The 13,099-nt window shown below is 62.5% G+C and overlaps 2 protein-coding genes across 7 annotated transcripts in view; both read right to left on the minus strand.

Annotated features, from left to right (window-relative positions):
• Positions 1-2: 2 nt before the first annotated feature.
• HK3 (hexokinase 3) lies at positions 3-5,391 on the minus strand. Of its 3 annotated transcripts, XM_040573825.1 has the most exons (20): positions 5,165-5,391; positions 4,809-5,006; positions 4,665-4,719; positions 4,413-4,575; positions 3,956-4,104; positions 3,728-3,847; positions 3,554-3,649; positions 3,365-3,464; positions 3,098-3,281; positions 2,797-2,952; positions 2,480-2,713; positions 2,086-2,390; positions 1,859-1,998; positions 1,597-1,716; positions 1,417-1,512; positions 1,206-1,305; positions 915-1,098; positions 678-833; positions 325-558; positions 3-222 (listed from the first exon to the last, which is right to left on the minus strand). In XM_040573825.1, exons 1-20 carry the CDS (start codon positions 5,389-5,391, stop codon positions 87-89), a joined length of 3,153 nt encoding a protein of 1,050 aa, XP_040429759.1. In that variant the 3' UTR covers positions 3-86. The 3 variants fall into 3 exon arrangements, with proteins under 3 accessions (XP_040429759.1, XP_040429760.1, XP_040429761.1); XM_040573826.1 differs by lacking the exon at positions 4,809-5,006; XM_040573827.1 differs by lacking the exon at positions 2,480-2,713.
• Positions 5,392-5,489: 98 nt separating this feature from the next.
• Positions 5,490-13,099, minus strand: part of UIMC1 (ubiquitin interaction motif containing 1) — a 37,435-nt gene continuing 29,825 nt past the window's right edge. For 2 of the 4 annotated variants that reach the window (XM_040573873.1, XM_040573872.1), the window contains exons 10-13: positions 9,426-9,504; positions 7,797-7,917; positions 6,191-6,254; positions 5,490-5,909 (exon numbers count right to left, since the gene is read on the minus strand). In XM_040573873.1, the coding sequence (XP_040429807.1) occupies positions 5,665-5,909; positions 6,191-6,254; positions 7,797-7,917; positions 9,426-9,504 (509 nt within the window). In that variant the 3' untranslated portion in view covers positions 5,490-5,664. The remainder of the gene's footprint in view (positions 5,910-6,190; positions 6,255-7,796; positions 7,918-9,425; positions 9,505-13,099) is intronic. The other 2 variants (XM_040573875.1, XM_040573874.1) reach the window with 1 other exon arrangement.

A 13,099-nucleotide genomic window follows, 5' to 3' on the forward strand; every position in this document is an offset into this window, starting at 1 on the left:
CCCGGCCCCCTGCCTTCACCCCAGGAGTCAGAGGTGCAGAGCAAAGCACTTTATTGGGGGCGAGGAGGAGGGGGACGGGGCTGTCCCTAGGGGCTGGTCTCCCGGCAGGCCACGGCCGCCACGAGCGCGGCGCCTTTCCCTGAGCCGTCCTCCGACTGCAGGAAGGTGACGGCGCAGTTGGGCGCGAGGTCCCGCAGCATCTGCTGGAGGTTCTGGGAGAAGCTGCGGGGACAGGACAAGGCGGCTGAGCACCAGCAGGGCCACCCCATGCCCCAAACGCCTTACACGGGGCACGGATACGTGGAGGGCGCCCGTCGCACTCACTGCGGGTGCATTTTGTACAAGGTGCCGTCCACCCCCACGGTGATGGCCAGCTGGGCCAGGCCCCGGTTCTCCCGCATCTTCTCCACCACAGCGGCCAGGCCGGCAGCGCAGAGCTGGGCTGCCCGCAGGGACACGGTCTGGCACACCTCGCGCACCAGCATGCTGTCCTCGAAGCTGGCGTCCAGCTCCAGGTCGCGCAGGATGCCCTGTACCTGCTGCAGGGCCAGCCCGTCGCTGGCCCAGAGCAGGGCCACGGTTAGTGTCGCTGTCCCCGTCACCATCCCACTGCATGGGGTGGAGGTGGCAGCACCCCGCGCCCGCTCAGCCCCAACACGAGGGCTCCCCACACTCACGTCTCGATGGTGGAGAGGAACTTGGTCTGGAAGATGTCCCTGGTCTGGAGCTTGAGAGAGGGCTTGCCGCGGAACAGGAGCTGTTTGTCCACCATTGCCAGCAGGATGTGGCGCACGATCTCGCCCAGGTACATGCCGCTGATGAGCTTCTCAAACCTGCCCCAGGCACAGCCCCGGCTGCCTTAGTGCCCCCCCCCCCCCCCCCAGAGCCCTGCCCATGCCAGGTCCCTCGCCCACCTCTGCTTGCCCGCGTTGATGGTTTTCTCGTCCACCATCCGGTCGAAGGTGGTGAAGATGTCGTCCAGGCAGCCGTTGTCCCCGAAGGCCCCCCACTCCATGTTGATGCACATGCGGCCCTCGTCCCCCTCCACGGTGCCCACGTTCTTCCTCTCCTCCATGTAGCAGGCGTTGGTCCCCGTCCCTGCAGCCCAGCGCCGCTGTCACCTGCCGGCCCCAGCCCCGGCAGCACCTGGAGAGCTGGGGCGAGGAACGGGAGAGACCCCCCCTGGGTGCAGAGGTGCCCCTTACCCACGATGAGGCCGATTTCACATTTGGGGTCGTCATAGCCACAGGCCATCATGGTTCCCACGGTGTCATTCACCACGGCCACCACCTTCAGCGCTACGTGCTGGAGGCAGGAGATGGGGACACGTGGCTTGGTGGCACCCAGTGGGTTCCAGGTGTTACCAGCAGGCTGGCACGGGGGGGCTCAGGGGAGGGGTCCCCAGCCCTTCCCCACCTGTTTGCGCTGTGCAGCGTCTCGCAGCAGCTGGACCACGTCCTGCCCCACGCAGCCCGAGGCACTGAAGCCTTTGGTCCACGTCAACAGCACGGCCTGGAAGGGAGACAGGAGCAGGGGCCAGGCTGCATCACACCCGGGGACCCTTCCCATCCCGCGGGGCCAGCGCTGCCCCCTCACCTTATCCAGGCCCAGCTGCTGGCAGGGGAAGGAGAAGGTGAAGCCGAGGGGCAGGACCTGCTCCATCAGGTTCTGCTTCGTCTGGAAGTCCATGATGCACTCGATGATGTGGTCAAAGAGCTGTGGAGAGGGGCCGCAGTCAAGCTGGAGCGACGCAGGGGGGCTGCCCCCAGGCATGTGCAGTGAGGCAGCCCCAGGGCAGCAGGGGCCGAGGCGATTCCCAGCCCTTGCCCGGTGCTGTGCTCCCCGCACAGAACCTCACCGCCTCGCCGGTGCCCTGCATGACGGATGTCGGGACGATGTAGATCTCGCTGGCCATGTGGATGCCTTCCTGCATCACACGCACCACCAGCACCCGGAAATTGGTCCCCCCCAGGTCCAGCGCCAGAAAGTCGCCTCTCTCTGCAGGGAACACACCTGGGGGCATGAGCAGGGCCAGAGACCCCCCCCCCCCCCATCAGGCCCCTTTCCCCACACCCTGTCCCTCACCGGTGCCGTCGGGCGTGTTGCAGACGTAGGTGGGCAGCATGCGGACGGAGGCGTCGACGTTGCTGTCCCGGCCCAGCCCGCGCTCCATCTCCTGCCTCATCAGCGCCTGGACACGCTCCAGGTCCACACGGCTGAGCCGCAGCGGGGCCAGCAGCTGCTCCACCTCGTGGCGTTGGGTCAACAGGCGCTGGGCCACCGCCGTCACCATGGCCACCCCCCGCCCGTTGGTGTCCGCCGAGGGCACCAGGGTGGCCGTGCACTCGGGTGCCAGCAGCCCCGCCACGCTCTGCAGGATCTCCCCAAACCTGTGGGGAGGAAGAGGAGGGTGAGGGCCGGGCTTGAGGCATCCCAAGGGGCGATGTTCCCAGCCAGGAGCCCCGTGTCTCCCCCGCACCTGGCGTGGGCCCGGTACAGCTCGCCGTCCACCCCCACGTTGACCACCAGCCGCTCCAGCTCCCGGCTGCGGCACATGAGGCTGAGGATGGCGGCCAGCCCCGTGGCGCTGAGCGCGGCGGCGCGGCTCACCACCGCCCGGCAGATCTGCTGCACCCGGCAGCAGTCCCGCTCGCTCGGCTGCAGCCCCAGGGCCTCCAGAGCGCTTCTCGCCTTGGCCATGCCCGTCTCGTTGCTGCAAGAGAGAGCACTTACAGAGCCGCCCGCTTGCGGCTGGGGGCACCCACCCGTCACGCCTTCCGGCCACCAGCCACTCACTCCATGATCTCCAGGACCTGCTGGGTCTTGAACGCGTCCTTGTTCCCCAGGACGGAGGTGCTGGCCCCGATGAAAAGTGCTTGCTCAGCGGCCAGCATGAGCATGGCGTGCCGGACGATCTCCCCCAGGTAGAGGCCGCCCACCATCTTCTCAAACCTGCATGTGGTGGGAGTCAGCCCCCTCCCCAGCCACAGCCCCACCAACCCCCAGCCCTCTGAGAGCACCACGGCGGGGGCATTCACTCCTGCTGGCATCCCCATCGCTGCGAGGGGCCCGCCAGGACTCCCCTCCCTCGCTGCACCTCCTTTCCCCGGGGTTGGAGGACTCCTGGTCCACGCGGTGGTCGTAGGGGGTCAGCACGTCGCTGAGGGCGCCGTCGTCCCCGAAGCAGCCCCACTCGCTGTTGACGCACATCCTGCCGTTGCTCTCCTCCACCACCTCCACCAGCTCCGCCTCGGCCATGAAGCAGCTGTTGGTGCCCGTGCCTACGGGGAGCGAGGGGGGCTGAGCGCCGGCGCAGCCCCCCCAGCACCGCCACGCTGTGGCACGGGGCCGCCTGCTTGCTCACCCATCACCAGGGCGATCTCGCAGGGCTTCCCCCCCCAGCTGCTCGCCATCATGGTGCCCACGGTGTCGTTGAGCAGGGCGATGACTTGCACGTGGTAGAGCTGGCGGGGAGCAGGGCATCGTCAGCTCCATCGCGGGGGGCAGTCCCCAGCCGGGACCCTCACCCAGCGCCCTACAGCCCCCCCACCACCTCCAGCTTGTTGATGGCTGCCTGCAGCAGCTGCACGACGTCCTTCCCCTCCACGTCGCTGCACTGGAAGCCCTTGGACCAGGAGATGAGCTCGGCCTGCGGAGAGCACGGGGGCGAGCCGTTGGCCATCAGCCTGGGGGTGGCTCTGTCCCCCCCGGGAGCTGCCCCGCTCACCTTGCCCAGCCCCGTCTGCCTGCAGCTGAAAGGGAAGACGAAGCCCAAGGGGAGGCGATGCTGGGGGGTGCCGATTTCCTCCAGGAACTTGTGCACGCATTGAGCGATGAAGTCAAAGAGCTGCAAAGGCATGGGGTGAGCAGCTGCCCCCCTGCCCCAGCACCCCCGGGTGCGGGAGGTGGTCGGAGCCCTGTGGTACCCAGCCCCTGCAACGGACCCCCCCCGTACCGCTTCCCCGGTTCCCTGCAGCATGTCCGCTGGCATTTCGAAGATCTTGTACGTGAGCTGTGGGCTCTGGTTTCCATCACCCAGGAGGGTCACAAACAGGGTGCGGACGTGGCTCTGGCACAGCTCCACCACCATTAAGTCGCCCTTCTCTACGGGGCAGCGGTGGCAGAGTCAGGCAGAGACCTGCCCGTGGCAGCCCCCACCTGCCAGCCCAGGATCCGCTCCTCACCCTGTCCCAGTGACACCCACCCCCAGGGGAAGCAGCAATTCCCTTCCTGAGACCACCGCAGGGCCCCAGGGAGCTGGCTCCTGGCCTCTGTCCCCGCACAAGGGCAGCTCACAGACCCCACAACCAGCCCAAGGAGGGGATTCCTGCGGCACCCTTCCCTGGCACCCCGAGGAGGTGTGCAGAGCTGCGGGCAGCACAGCAGCACGTCCCCCGGCCGGGCTGCCTCACCAGTGCCGTCAGGCGTGGAGCAGATGAAGGTGGGCAGCATGCGCACGGCGGCTTGTGCGTGCGTCTCTTGGCTCAGCCCCTTGTCCATGGCCTCCAGCATGCGGCACTTCACCACCTGCAGCTTCTCCAGCGAGGGGGTGAGCGACATGAGCGCCCGTTGCACCTAGGGACAGTGGGTCAGGGCAGGCCGGCAGGACAGGGGTGACAGGGGACACCTCTCCCTGGGCACGGAGAGGCAGGGACGGGCCTTACCGGCGTGCAGGAGGGGATGTTGTCCTGGTGTCCCAGCTGGAAGCTCCCCAGGGCCCTGCGTGGGGGGATGTGGTGTCACCCACGGAGCCCCCGGCCGTGCCGCAGCATGGCCGGAGGGGCCTTATCCCAGCCGGTCCTCCCCACCTCCCCTCCGCGTCCCTGCCGCAGGGGGCCGAGGCCTGGGCAGCGTCGTGGCTCGGCAGCGTCCCGCCGCCGTCACGAGCGGGCAGCCGGGGGTAGAGAGCACAGCTGCGCCCCACCACGGCGATGGCGCAGAGGCTGTCCTCGAGGCCGGGCGCCTCAGGAGAAGGCTGCTGCCCCCACATCACCATGCCCACGCACCTGCAAGAGGCCGGAGGCTGGTCTCTCCCCGGGGAGTGGACATTTAAAACCAGGGTAGGGGCAAGGAGGAGGGGTGGGGGCCCAGCTCTCTCCCCACTTCCCATCCCACCCCTGACCCCACAGCGTCCTCCCCCGGCTGCAGGACCGCAGCCCCTCACCGGTTCACGGGGGGCAGGCGGCCCCTCTCCCCGCAGGGGCTCCACGGGGTCCTGCCGCCGCGGCTGGGCTGGGAGCCGGGGCGCCTGGGGCTGGACATGGCGGCGGGCAGGAGGCACCCGTTGGTGGCACCCTGGGTGTGCTGGGGGGGGGGGGGGGGGGGGGAGGCAGAACCGTTGCTAACGCCGCTCCCCGTTGCCCTGGCAATAGAAGCCAGGATCGGGCCCATGGGTGCTGTGTTGGGGCCATGGGGCTGGGGGTCTGATCCTGGGGTCCCGCTCTGCGCCCTGCTCCCCCGAGAAGGACGGCACCACTCCTGTGTGTTGCTGCAGTTTCATAAAAACATACATAAATATATTTCCGTTTCTTTAACAGGGAACGAAGCCGCGCAGGCATCTATAAAACACAGTCACTGCTCCGCCCGACGCTCCCGGCTCGGCTCACGGCGTAGAAAACGTATAAAAGGGGGGGGTGTGGGAGCAGCAGGCAGCGGGAGCAGCTCTCAGAACTTGCGCTTCCTCCGGCGGCAGGCTCTGGGCTGCTGCTGGCTGCCCAAGCGGTGCGCCGAGCGCGGCTCCGAGCCCAGCGAGCAGCCCGTGGCGGGTGGCACCGCGGAGGTGCCTAAAGGGCGGCACGGGAGGGAGCTCGCGCTGTCCCCGGCCGCCTCTTCTTCCTCCTCGGCACGGGCTGGGAGCACGGGAGGGGAGCGTCGTCCTAGTCCAGCGAGGGGGGTCCCCGCATCAGCACCTGCAGGGAGAGGGCACGTCAGCACCCTTGGGGGCAGCACCCTGACCCCCCCCCCCAGGACCTCAGTGACATGGAGCTGGGCCGTGGCATCACTGGCACATCTTGGGCTGTGCCACAAGTCTTCACAGCAGGCGTGGGGCTCCCGAGGGGGTGCCAACAGCCAGCTAACCCCCAGCCTCCTGAGCAGGCTCCTTCAGCCTGCACAGCCCAAGCTGAGACCCGAAAGCCCCAAAAAGGGAGGTCTGGCAGCCCTCACCCCGGCACAGAAAGCAGCTTCCCACCTGCAGACTTGCTCTCCGAGAGCTCCAGCATGCTGAGGAGTCCCCTCTCGTGCCTTCCCACGACCTGCCAAGGGAGAGGAGAACACTGTCACAGCGCTGTCGTGAAGGAACCCCTCCGGGCACAGACACCGGGGCAGCTTTGGGGCCAGTTAACAGAGCAGAGCCCGGTAAGAAGGGAGGCCAGGGGCAGGAAGTCACCCCCGAGCCCAGCGAGCAAGCACGGGGCTGTATGGGGCTATCTGGGCACCAAAGTCTCTGCCACATCCCCCAGGCACTGTGCCTCTGAGGGCAGGCTCTGTCCTGCTTCGTGTAAGGGCAGGGGGCTTGGTGCTGCTGGGAAGAGCCTTCCTCCACGGCACAGCCAGACGAGGAACACACATCTCTCTCAGCCTCAGGAAGGTGTGACAACGCCGGTCACACAGACCATGGGAAGGACACTTAGTCTGCCCGCAAAGTCCCCTCTCCTGACGGTTCCCTGCCCCAGAAGGCACTGGCATCCCAGCTGCAGGACTAGAGCTGCCAAGCACCCCAAAACTGGCCGTGGCAGGAACCCCGTGCTACCAGCAAAAAGCTCCCCAACGGCTCAGGACCCTGACCTGCTCCCCCCGTGGCACGAGGCTGAGCCGGAGGAAACCCAGAGCCTTTCCGAGCCACCCCCAGGGCCGCCCACCCCCAGCTCCTTCCCGTGGTGCCTGTACGCAGGAGCCCTGTGCGCCAGCCGGCCGTGGGGCGCGGGGACGGAGTCAAACGGCCCCCACGGAGCCGGTCACACGCAGGAACAGCCGTGTCCTGCAGCCCCCCGAGCCACGCAGCGCTTGGCTGTGTCCCAGCCAAAATCATCAACCAGAAATCTTATCATTTGCATCTGAATCCCCAAAGGGCTGAGGCCTGTGATGGATTTAAGGGATTATAGGAAACTAAGACATCATGTTGCATCTTCATGCTGAGAATCACATTTCCGAGCACAGGCAAAGCTCAGGCACAAGGGCTCTGCCCACAGGAGCCAGCGGGAAGGCCAAGAAGACCCCTCCCCACGTTCCCCCCGGACCACCACGAGCAGGACAAGGCACGGTGGGGGCCAACACCTGGTGGGTGACCGCAAGCCAGCTGCTCCCCATGCTCCTGCCACATCCCCCCAGCCGGCACACCGCCCCGTGCTCATTCCCCGCAGCTCCCCTGGGATGCTCCAGGCACGGAGCGGCTCCCCCAGCTTCGGCTCCAAACCTTCCCCGAGGAAAGGGGCTTGTGGCTGGAGTCAGATACGCCCGTCACCCTGACACCGCCCTCCACGGCATCTATATTCAGCCGAGGAAGGCTGCAGGACCGAGGCGAGCTGTCTGGCAGCGGGACAGGCTGGCTGCCTGCCTGCTGGAGAGGTTACTGGCAGCTCCGCCGGATTAGCTCACTCCTGGGACCGGTCCGCGCTCTCGCAGAGCGTCGCGGGAGGGAAGGCAACAAGTTCTCTGGCCAGGGCTACTACGCACAGGGCCAGGCAATCCCGTGCCAGGACAGCTCATCCCACTGACCAAGGAAAGGACTCCTGCTGGCAACCCGGCCCCAAACCCAGCGCAAAGCAAAGGAGACGGTCTGCGGGGTCGCCCCTCACCTTGGCGCTTCGCAGCCTCCTGGTTCCCTGAGCTTGCCTAGCAGCCTGGAGGCAGCTGTCCACGTGCTTCTGATACTGCAGCAGTGGCACCAGTGACTTACAGAGGTAGCACTTCTCACACCTGCCAGGCACAAAAGGACAGAGCACCGCGTTAGGATTCGCCCTGTGCTGGGCTCCCAGCCACCGGCTGTGACTTGCTTCCTCCGTGTCGCCGGATCAGGATGGAGCAGCAGGGTCAGGCCAGCGCCGAGCACAAAGCCTGGGCGATTATCTGTTTTCCCTGCCTGCTCTTCTGTCTCCTGCTGCTGCAGCAGCGGGACGGTAATCAAATCTGCTCATCTAACTATCTCAACCACTGCTGATTTCTCCCCAGACATAAAGCACCCTGTCAAAATCCACAGAAATGAAGTGCAAGGGCTTTGCAAAAGGGAGTTAAATTCTGCCTGAAAAGCAAACCAAGTGTGTTAAATCAGAGAGACGTTTTACCAGGGCTGGATGAGCTTGTCTGACTAGTAAATCAAGTCTTTCTCTGCACTATCTCCATTTTACAAGCCACAGCACACGCTCCTTGGTGGGGGGCTGGCACAGGTGCCCTCTCCCTTGCAGCGCGCTCCTCGAACCCCCTCGTTTGTGCAGGAGATGCCCAGGCTCACGCAGGATGACTGAGTGTGCCTAGGAAGAAAATTACCCTGGGTGAAAGGAGATGGAGGTCAGGCCTGGATTTATATGGCTGTAATTGCTTCCACGCCAGCTCTCGGCGGGGACCAGAGCATGCAGAAGAGGGCACTGGTTCTTCGGGAGAGCATCCACCCGGGGAGCTGTTCAGGAATGGACCTTCTGCAGGAAGAGACGAGCCCCCAGGGACCAGCCCCAGCAGTGCTGTGTTCAGTTTGATAAGCAGCACTCTCCTAGTAAAACTCACCCCAGGCTCTAAAATGCGTATGGAGAGCCCCCATCGAGCAAAACTCTGCAGTACTTTTCCCGTATTTTCTTTCCAGTCAGTGCTGATTACCCAGATAATGTGTCTAAACAGAAGCTGTCCTCTCTATAATTAGCCTAATTCCATTAGTGATGTTGCCATCCACTGTTTGTAACAGCAAAATTGCTTCCATAGCAGGGATTTTACTGTCAGATCCTCTCTTATGATGCTTTGTGTGGGTGGCAGGAGGAGGGGCTGCATGGGAAGAGATTAAACAAAGCCACTGCTATTCTGAAAGTCTAATTTAATTAAGAATATCACTACAGGTGCCATGTTGACAGCCTCCTTGTCCTAGCCTCTTCTTTTCCCAGGGTTACCAAGCTCAAATCTCCCAGCAGAAGCTGCCTGAGTTAGCAACATTTTAACTACAGCTCCCTCCACGACGGCCAGAGACCACACATCCCTGACCCGCCATGGATTTGGCTGAAAGGAATTAGTGCAAAAATAAGCAATCAGAGAACAGCAAATTCCTCTTGTTTCGGTGTAAACATACCCGGCACTGCAACAAGAGGCGCTAAGCGAAGGCAATTTCTTAGGGAAATGATGCTGTAAGGCCAACCGCCAGCATTTATAGAGGGATGAAGACATCCAGGGACAAGCTAGAGCTGGAGCACAGAGACAATCTTGGAGGAGCAAGCATACCTACTTACTTGTCAATGTCTGAGGCCGCTGGGCCGCTGTTACCACCGGCAGCTTTACTTCTGGCCTCTCTCTGATGCCGGGTGAGCACTGGAGGCAAAACAGAAAAGGTTACCTGCCATCCATCCCCAAATCACCCCTGCACGACGTCCACATGCAACACCCTTCATTCTTTCGCTAAAGGTTGCAGCAGGAGGGACGCAAAGTGAGGCAAAGAAACACTGGACTGGGATGGGCAGGATCTCCTTTCCTGCCTAAGCGGGGGCTGGCCAACTCTCCTTTTTTCTCGGAGGGCTCTGGAAGAAGTTGCCTTCCCCAGCCTCAGAAGCCAGCTAGCCGTTTCGCACCAGAACTTGTCTTCCACCAGAAACAGCTGGATCAACAGTATGCAGTTTACAGTAATTTTGAAGCTGACGCACGGCAGCGCAGCAGCCTGGGAGCGGAGCTACCCAGCTGCTCCAGCATCGCCGCACCGCTCGCTGCCAAGCTAAACACCCGTGTCTGCTGCAGGGGAGGGAGCGTGGGAGCTGTGAGGCTGGGGAGGAAGGAGGGCTGAGGCTGTGCAGGGGCACCAGCCCTTTGCAGATGTGCAAGGAAGAGGCAGCCTTGCTGGGGAGGGACGCAGCTCATGCTGGGGTGGGAAGGTTACAGCAACTGGCCTCGCAGCCGCTGCTTTGCCCCCACCTTGATCTGAACAATTGCCTGCGCACAGCTCCGTGAGGTCTCTGGATGAAGAGCTCTGCTCTCCGACAGCAGCGGGGAAGGTGCTGCTCCGACACGCGGAGGCAGCCAGCGAGATGCTGGCCTGAGCAGCACGCAGGTGGCGGTCCAACAATTCCTGTTCCTCCAGCAAGCCCGAGCAGCCTTTCCAAACCTGCTCCCCAGGCAGCTGCGGGGAGCACATCGGAGCGTTGCCTCTTTCAGCTGAATTCCTCAGCATATTCCTGCTGACATGCTGCCAGCAAAGACCCTCGGGGAACACATCCGATATCTTAGCTCGCTCCACCAGGGACATCCAAGACTCCGGCCCCGAAGCAGATGTCACAGTAAGCACTCTCAGGCAATCTGGCTAAGGGGCAATGCACGGAGCTGTTCCACAGCCCAGAAGCACTGCTTGCCACACTCCACGCTCTCATTAGGGGAAAGGCCTGGATCCAAGCTACGGGCATGACAAAGCTGTTACTGCTGGCTCATCAGCTGTGGCAAAGAAAGGGGTGCACAGAATTTTGTGCGGGACAAAGGGAATCCTCCGGAATTTTTGCAAAACCCCATTTCCAGAGCATCAGGCGACCCCACGAGCCCCAGTAGCTACCCACGGTGCTGACACAGCAAGGCCCTTCCCCTGCTAGCGGTCGCTGATCAGCCACAACCACCAGATGCGCCGTGAGGTCCTCGGGAGCTGCTGGGGCTGGAGGGGGACATCCACGCTGAAGAAACAGGCTCGAGCGTTTCCTAGGACGTGGACGCTGTCTCGTGGGCGACGACGGATCCCAACAGCTTGTTTCTCACAGGCACCAAAGCGGGCGTCTCTCTTTAGCTCAGCCTGGCCCAGATTTGAAGTGGCAGCGTGCTCAGGAGGACAGCTGAGCACGGCCACCCCCCGGCCCCCCAGCCTCCCCACAGCCCGACTCCCGCGCGTTTGACAGCGCGGTGAAAGCCGCTCTCCGCGCACTTGTTAATATTCTTTTAACACCGTCTCAGGAGCCTCGTGCACCAGCTCAGGTGTTAATCAGTTCTATTTTCTTCCAAAAGCAGTGAACACATCTGGCATAATGGGCCCATTAGAGATCTCCGGGACCGGCTCTACGGGTGCCCAGGGGAAGACCCCCAGCTGTGCTGCTGACAGCAGAGGCGCAGGGGAGAGAACAGGGCCGGCGGTGCCAGCGGCTGGCGGAGGCGCAGCAGCCAGCCCTCCCCGCTCACGTCCCCACGAATGCTGGCGAGGCACGACCCCTGCCAAAACACACGGGAAGCAGCCCACGGCAAAGGGGGGGGTCAGGAACTTGGGAAAATACTTGCCGCGGGGCAAACTCCCAGACCGCAGAGCAGTCCTGAGCCGCCGTGCGACGGGAACCCTGCGACGCCGCCTGGTGCGAGGCGCCGTGCTGGGCCAGGCACTCTGCAGCCTGAGGACAGCCTGTTCACTCCTTCAGCATTTCTCCCGGTTGGCAAATCATCCTCAGCACCTCCCGGGGCTGCCAGGTGAGCTCAGCCACATGCCAGCACGCAGAGGGGCAAGGCCACACGTTTCCAAGCTCCTCGCCTTGCTGCACGAGCCGTCTGCTCCTCTCTGCACCTGCTTCCCCCACCCTCGCTGCCAGCCACGCTGCTTTAGGCACAGAATCCTATCAGCGGCAGGCTCGCCAGCGTCTTGTCCCTGTTCAGGAGTGGAGAAGCTTTTCCCTGCACCTATTCTGTTACTCTTTCCACTGTATCAGTGCCACTTCTGTTGATGTCAGGAGGTTTTTAACAGCACCAGCACCGCTGCTGCGCTGAAGACTGACAGCTGCATCAGGCTGCATTCGGGGCTCTGGGAGGAAGGGATGTGCAAATCCTCTTTTTCCCAGGCTCACCTGGGAACTGACAAGATGGGAGCACGTAGATGGAGGACGATACGAATAGAGTACGTCCCAAAGCTCAAGACGATTTGATGTGCTCAGTAACAGCCAAGACTCACTTCCAGAGACCAGCAGATCCGTGCATGGGCAGCAGCAGCAGGCAATGAAGCCGGTGGCTCCGTGAAGAGCCCCTCGCACAACTGAGCCCTTCAGCTGGAGGCATGAAGGAAGAGGGAGCTGGCACAACACTTCCATGGCTTCGCTCATTCACTTGGAATTAACATCAGCCACTGAGCTGGAAACCTGGGACCTGAACCTCCCCCCAACCTGGTACGGAAGCTAAAGCAACAGCAGGCTCTTCCTTTTTATTTACTCAGACCACAGGAAAATGGAAATTCATGATCAGATTTTCATACTGTCCAGGTATGTGGTTGTCTGGGCATCCAGCCAGGGCAGCCATGTATATACGTAAGTGAAGCAACTGTAGCTCGTCTTGTCCAGCTACCTAATTTGAAAACCTGTCCTTAAACATCAGCCAGCCTGAGCTGCCCTCCTTATAGGTCCCCCTGAAAGACTTTGGTGCATGATTAGAAGAGGGAAGAAGAGAAACAAAACCAGCAAGGATCCATCCTTTTGTAATTTTAAAACTGCAAACACTGGCAGCTACAGCAATCAGCGGTACTGAAGCCATCAGGAGTAAATCCAATTAATAAGTCTGAAGACAGATCAGGAACCCCTGACCCGGTGCAGCAAAGGAAAAGTGAAGCTGTCTTTCCTAAACAGATCAGGACAAGGCTTAGAGGGCAGCACTTGGATTTCCTTTCGCACACGACTGTTGCTCTGCTCTTGGGGAAGCCAGCATCCAGCCAGAAGGACGTGGTGCTGCAGTGGTAGGGGACAGGTTCTGGACCGACATCGGAGTTGGCATTTGCTTCAGAGAACAGTTCTCCCACCTCTTTTTTCCCCCATGCATTACTTTACCTGGAGGTTTTATGCTAGTAAAAGGTGCCACAATAGCAGCCCTAGAAGCAGAGTCCTTTTGTACCTGCAGAGATGTGCCAAGCTGCTGTCTGACCTCTGCTGAGCTAAACATCTCCCCTGCCTGCTCATCCCAAGTCCCCCCGAGC

This window comes from Cygnus olor, chromosome 14, assembly GCF_009769625.2.
Source record: "Cygnus olor isolate bCygOlo1 chromosome 14, bCygOlo1.pri.v2, whole genome shotgun sequence".
Classification (NCBI taxonomy): Eukaryota; Metazoa; Chordata; class Aves; order Anseriformes; family Anatidae; genus Cygnus; species Cygnus olor.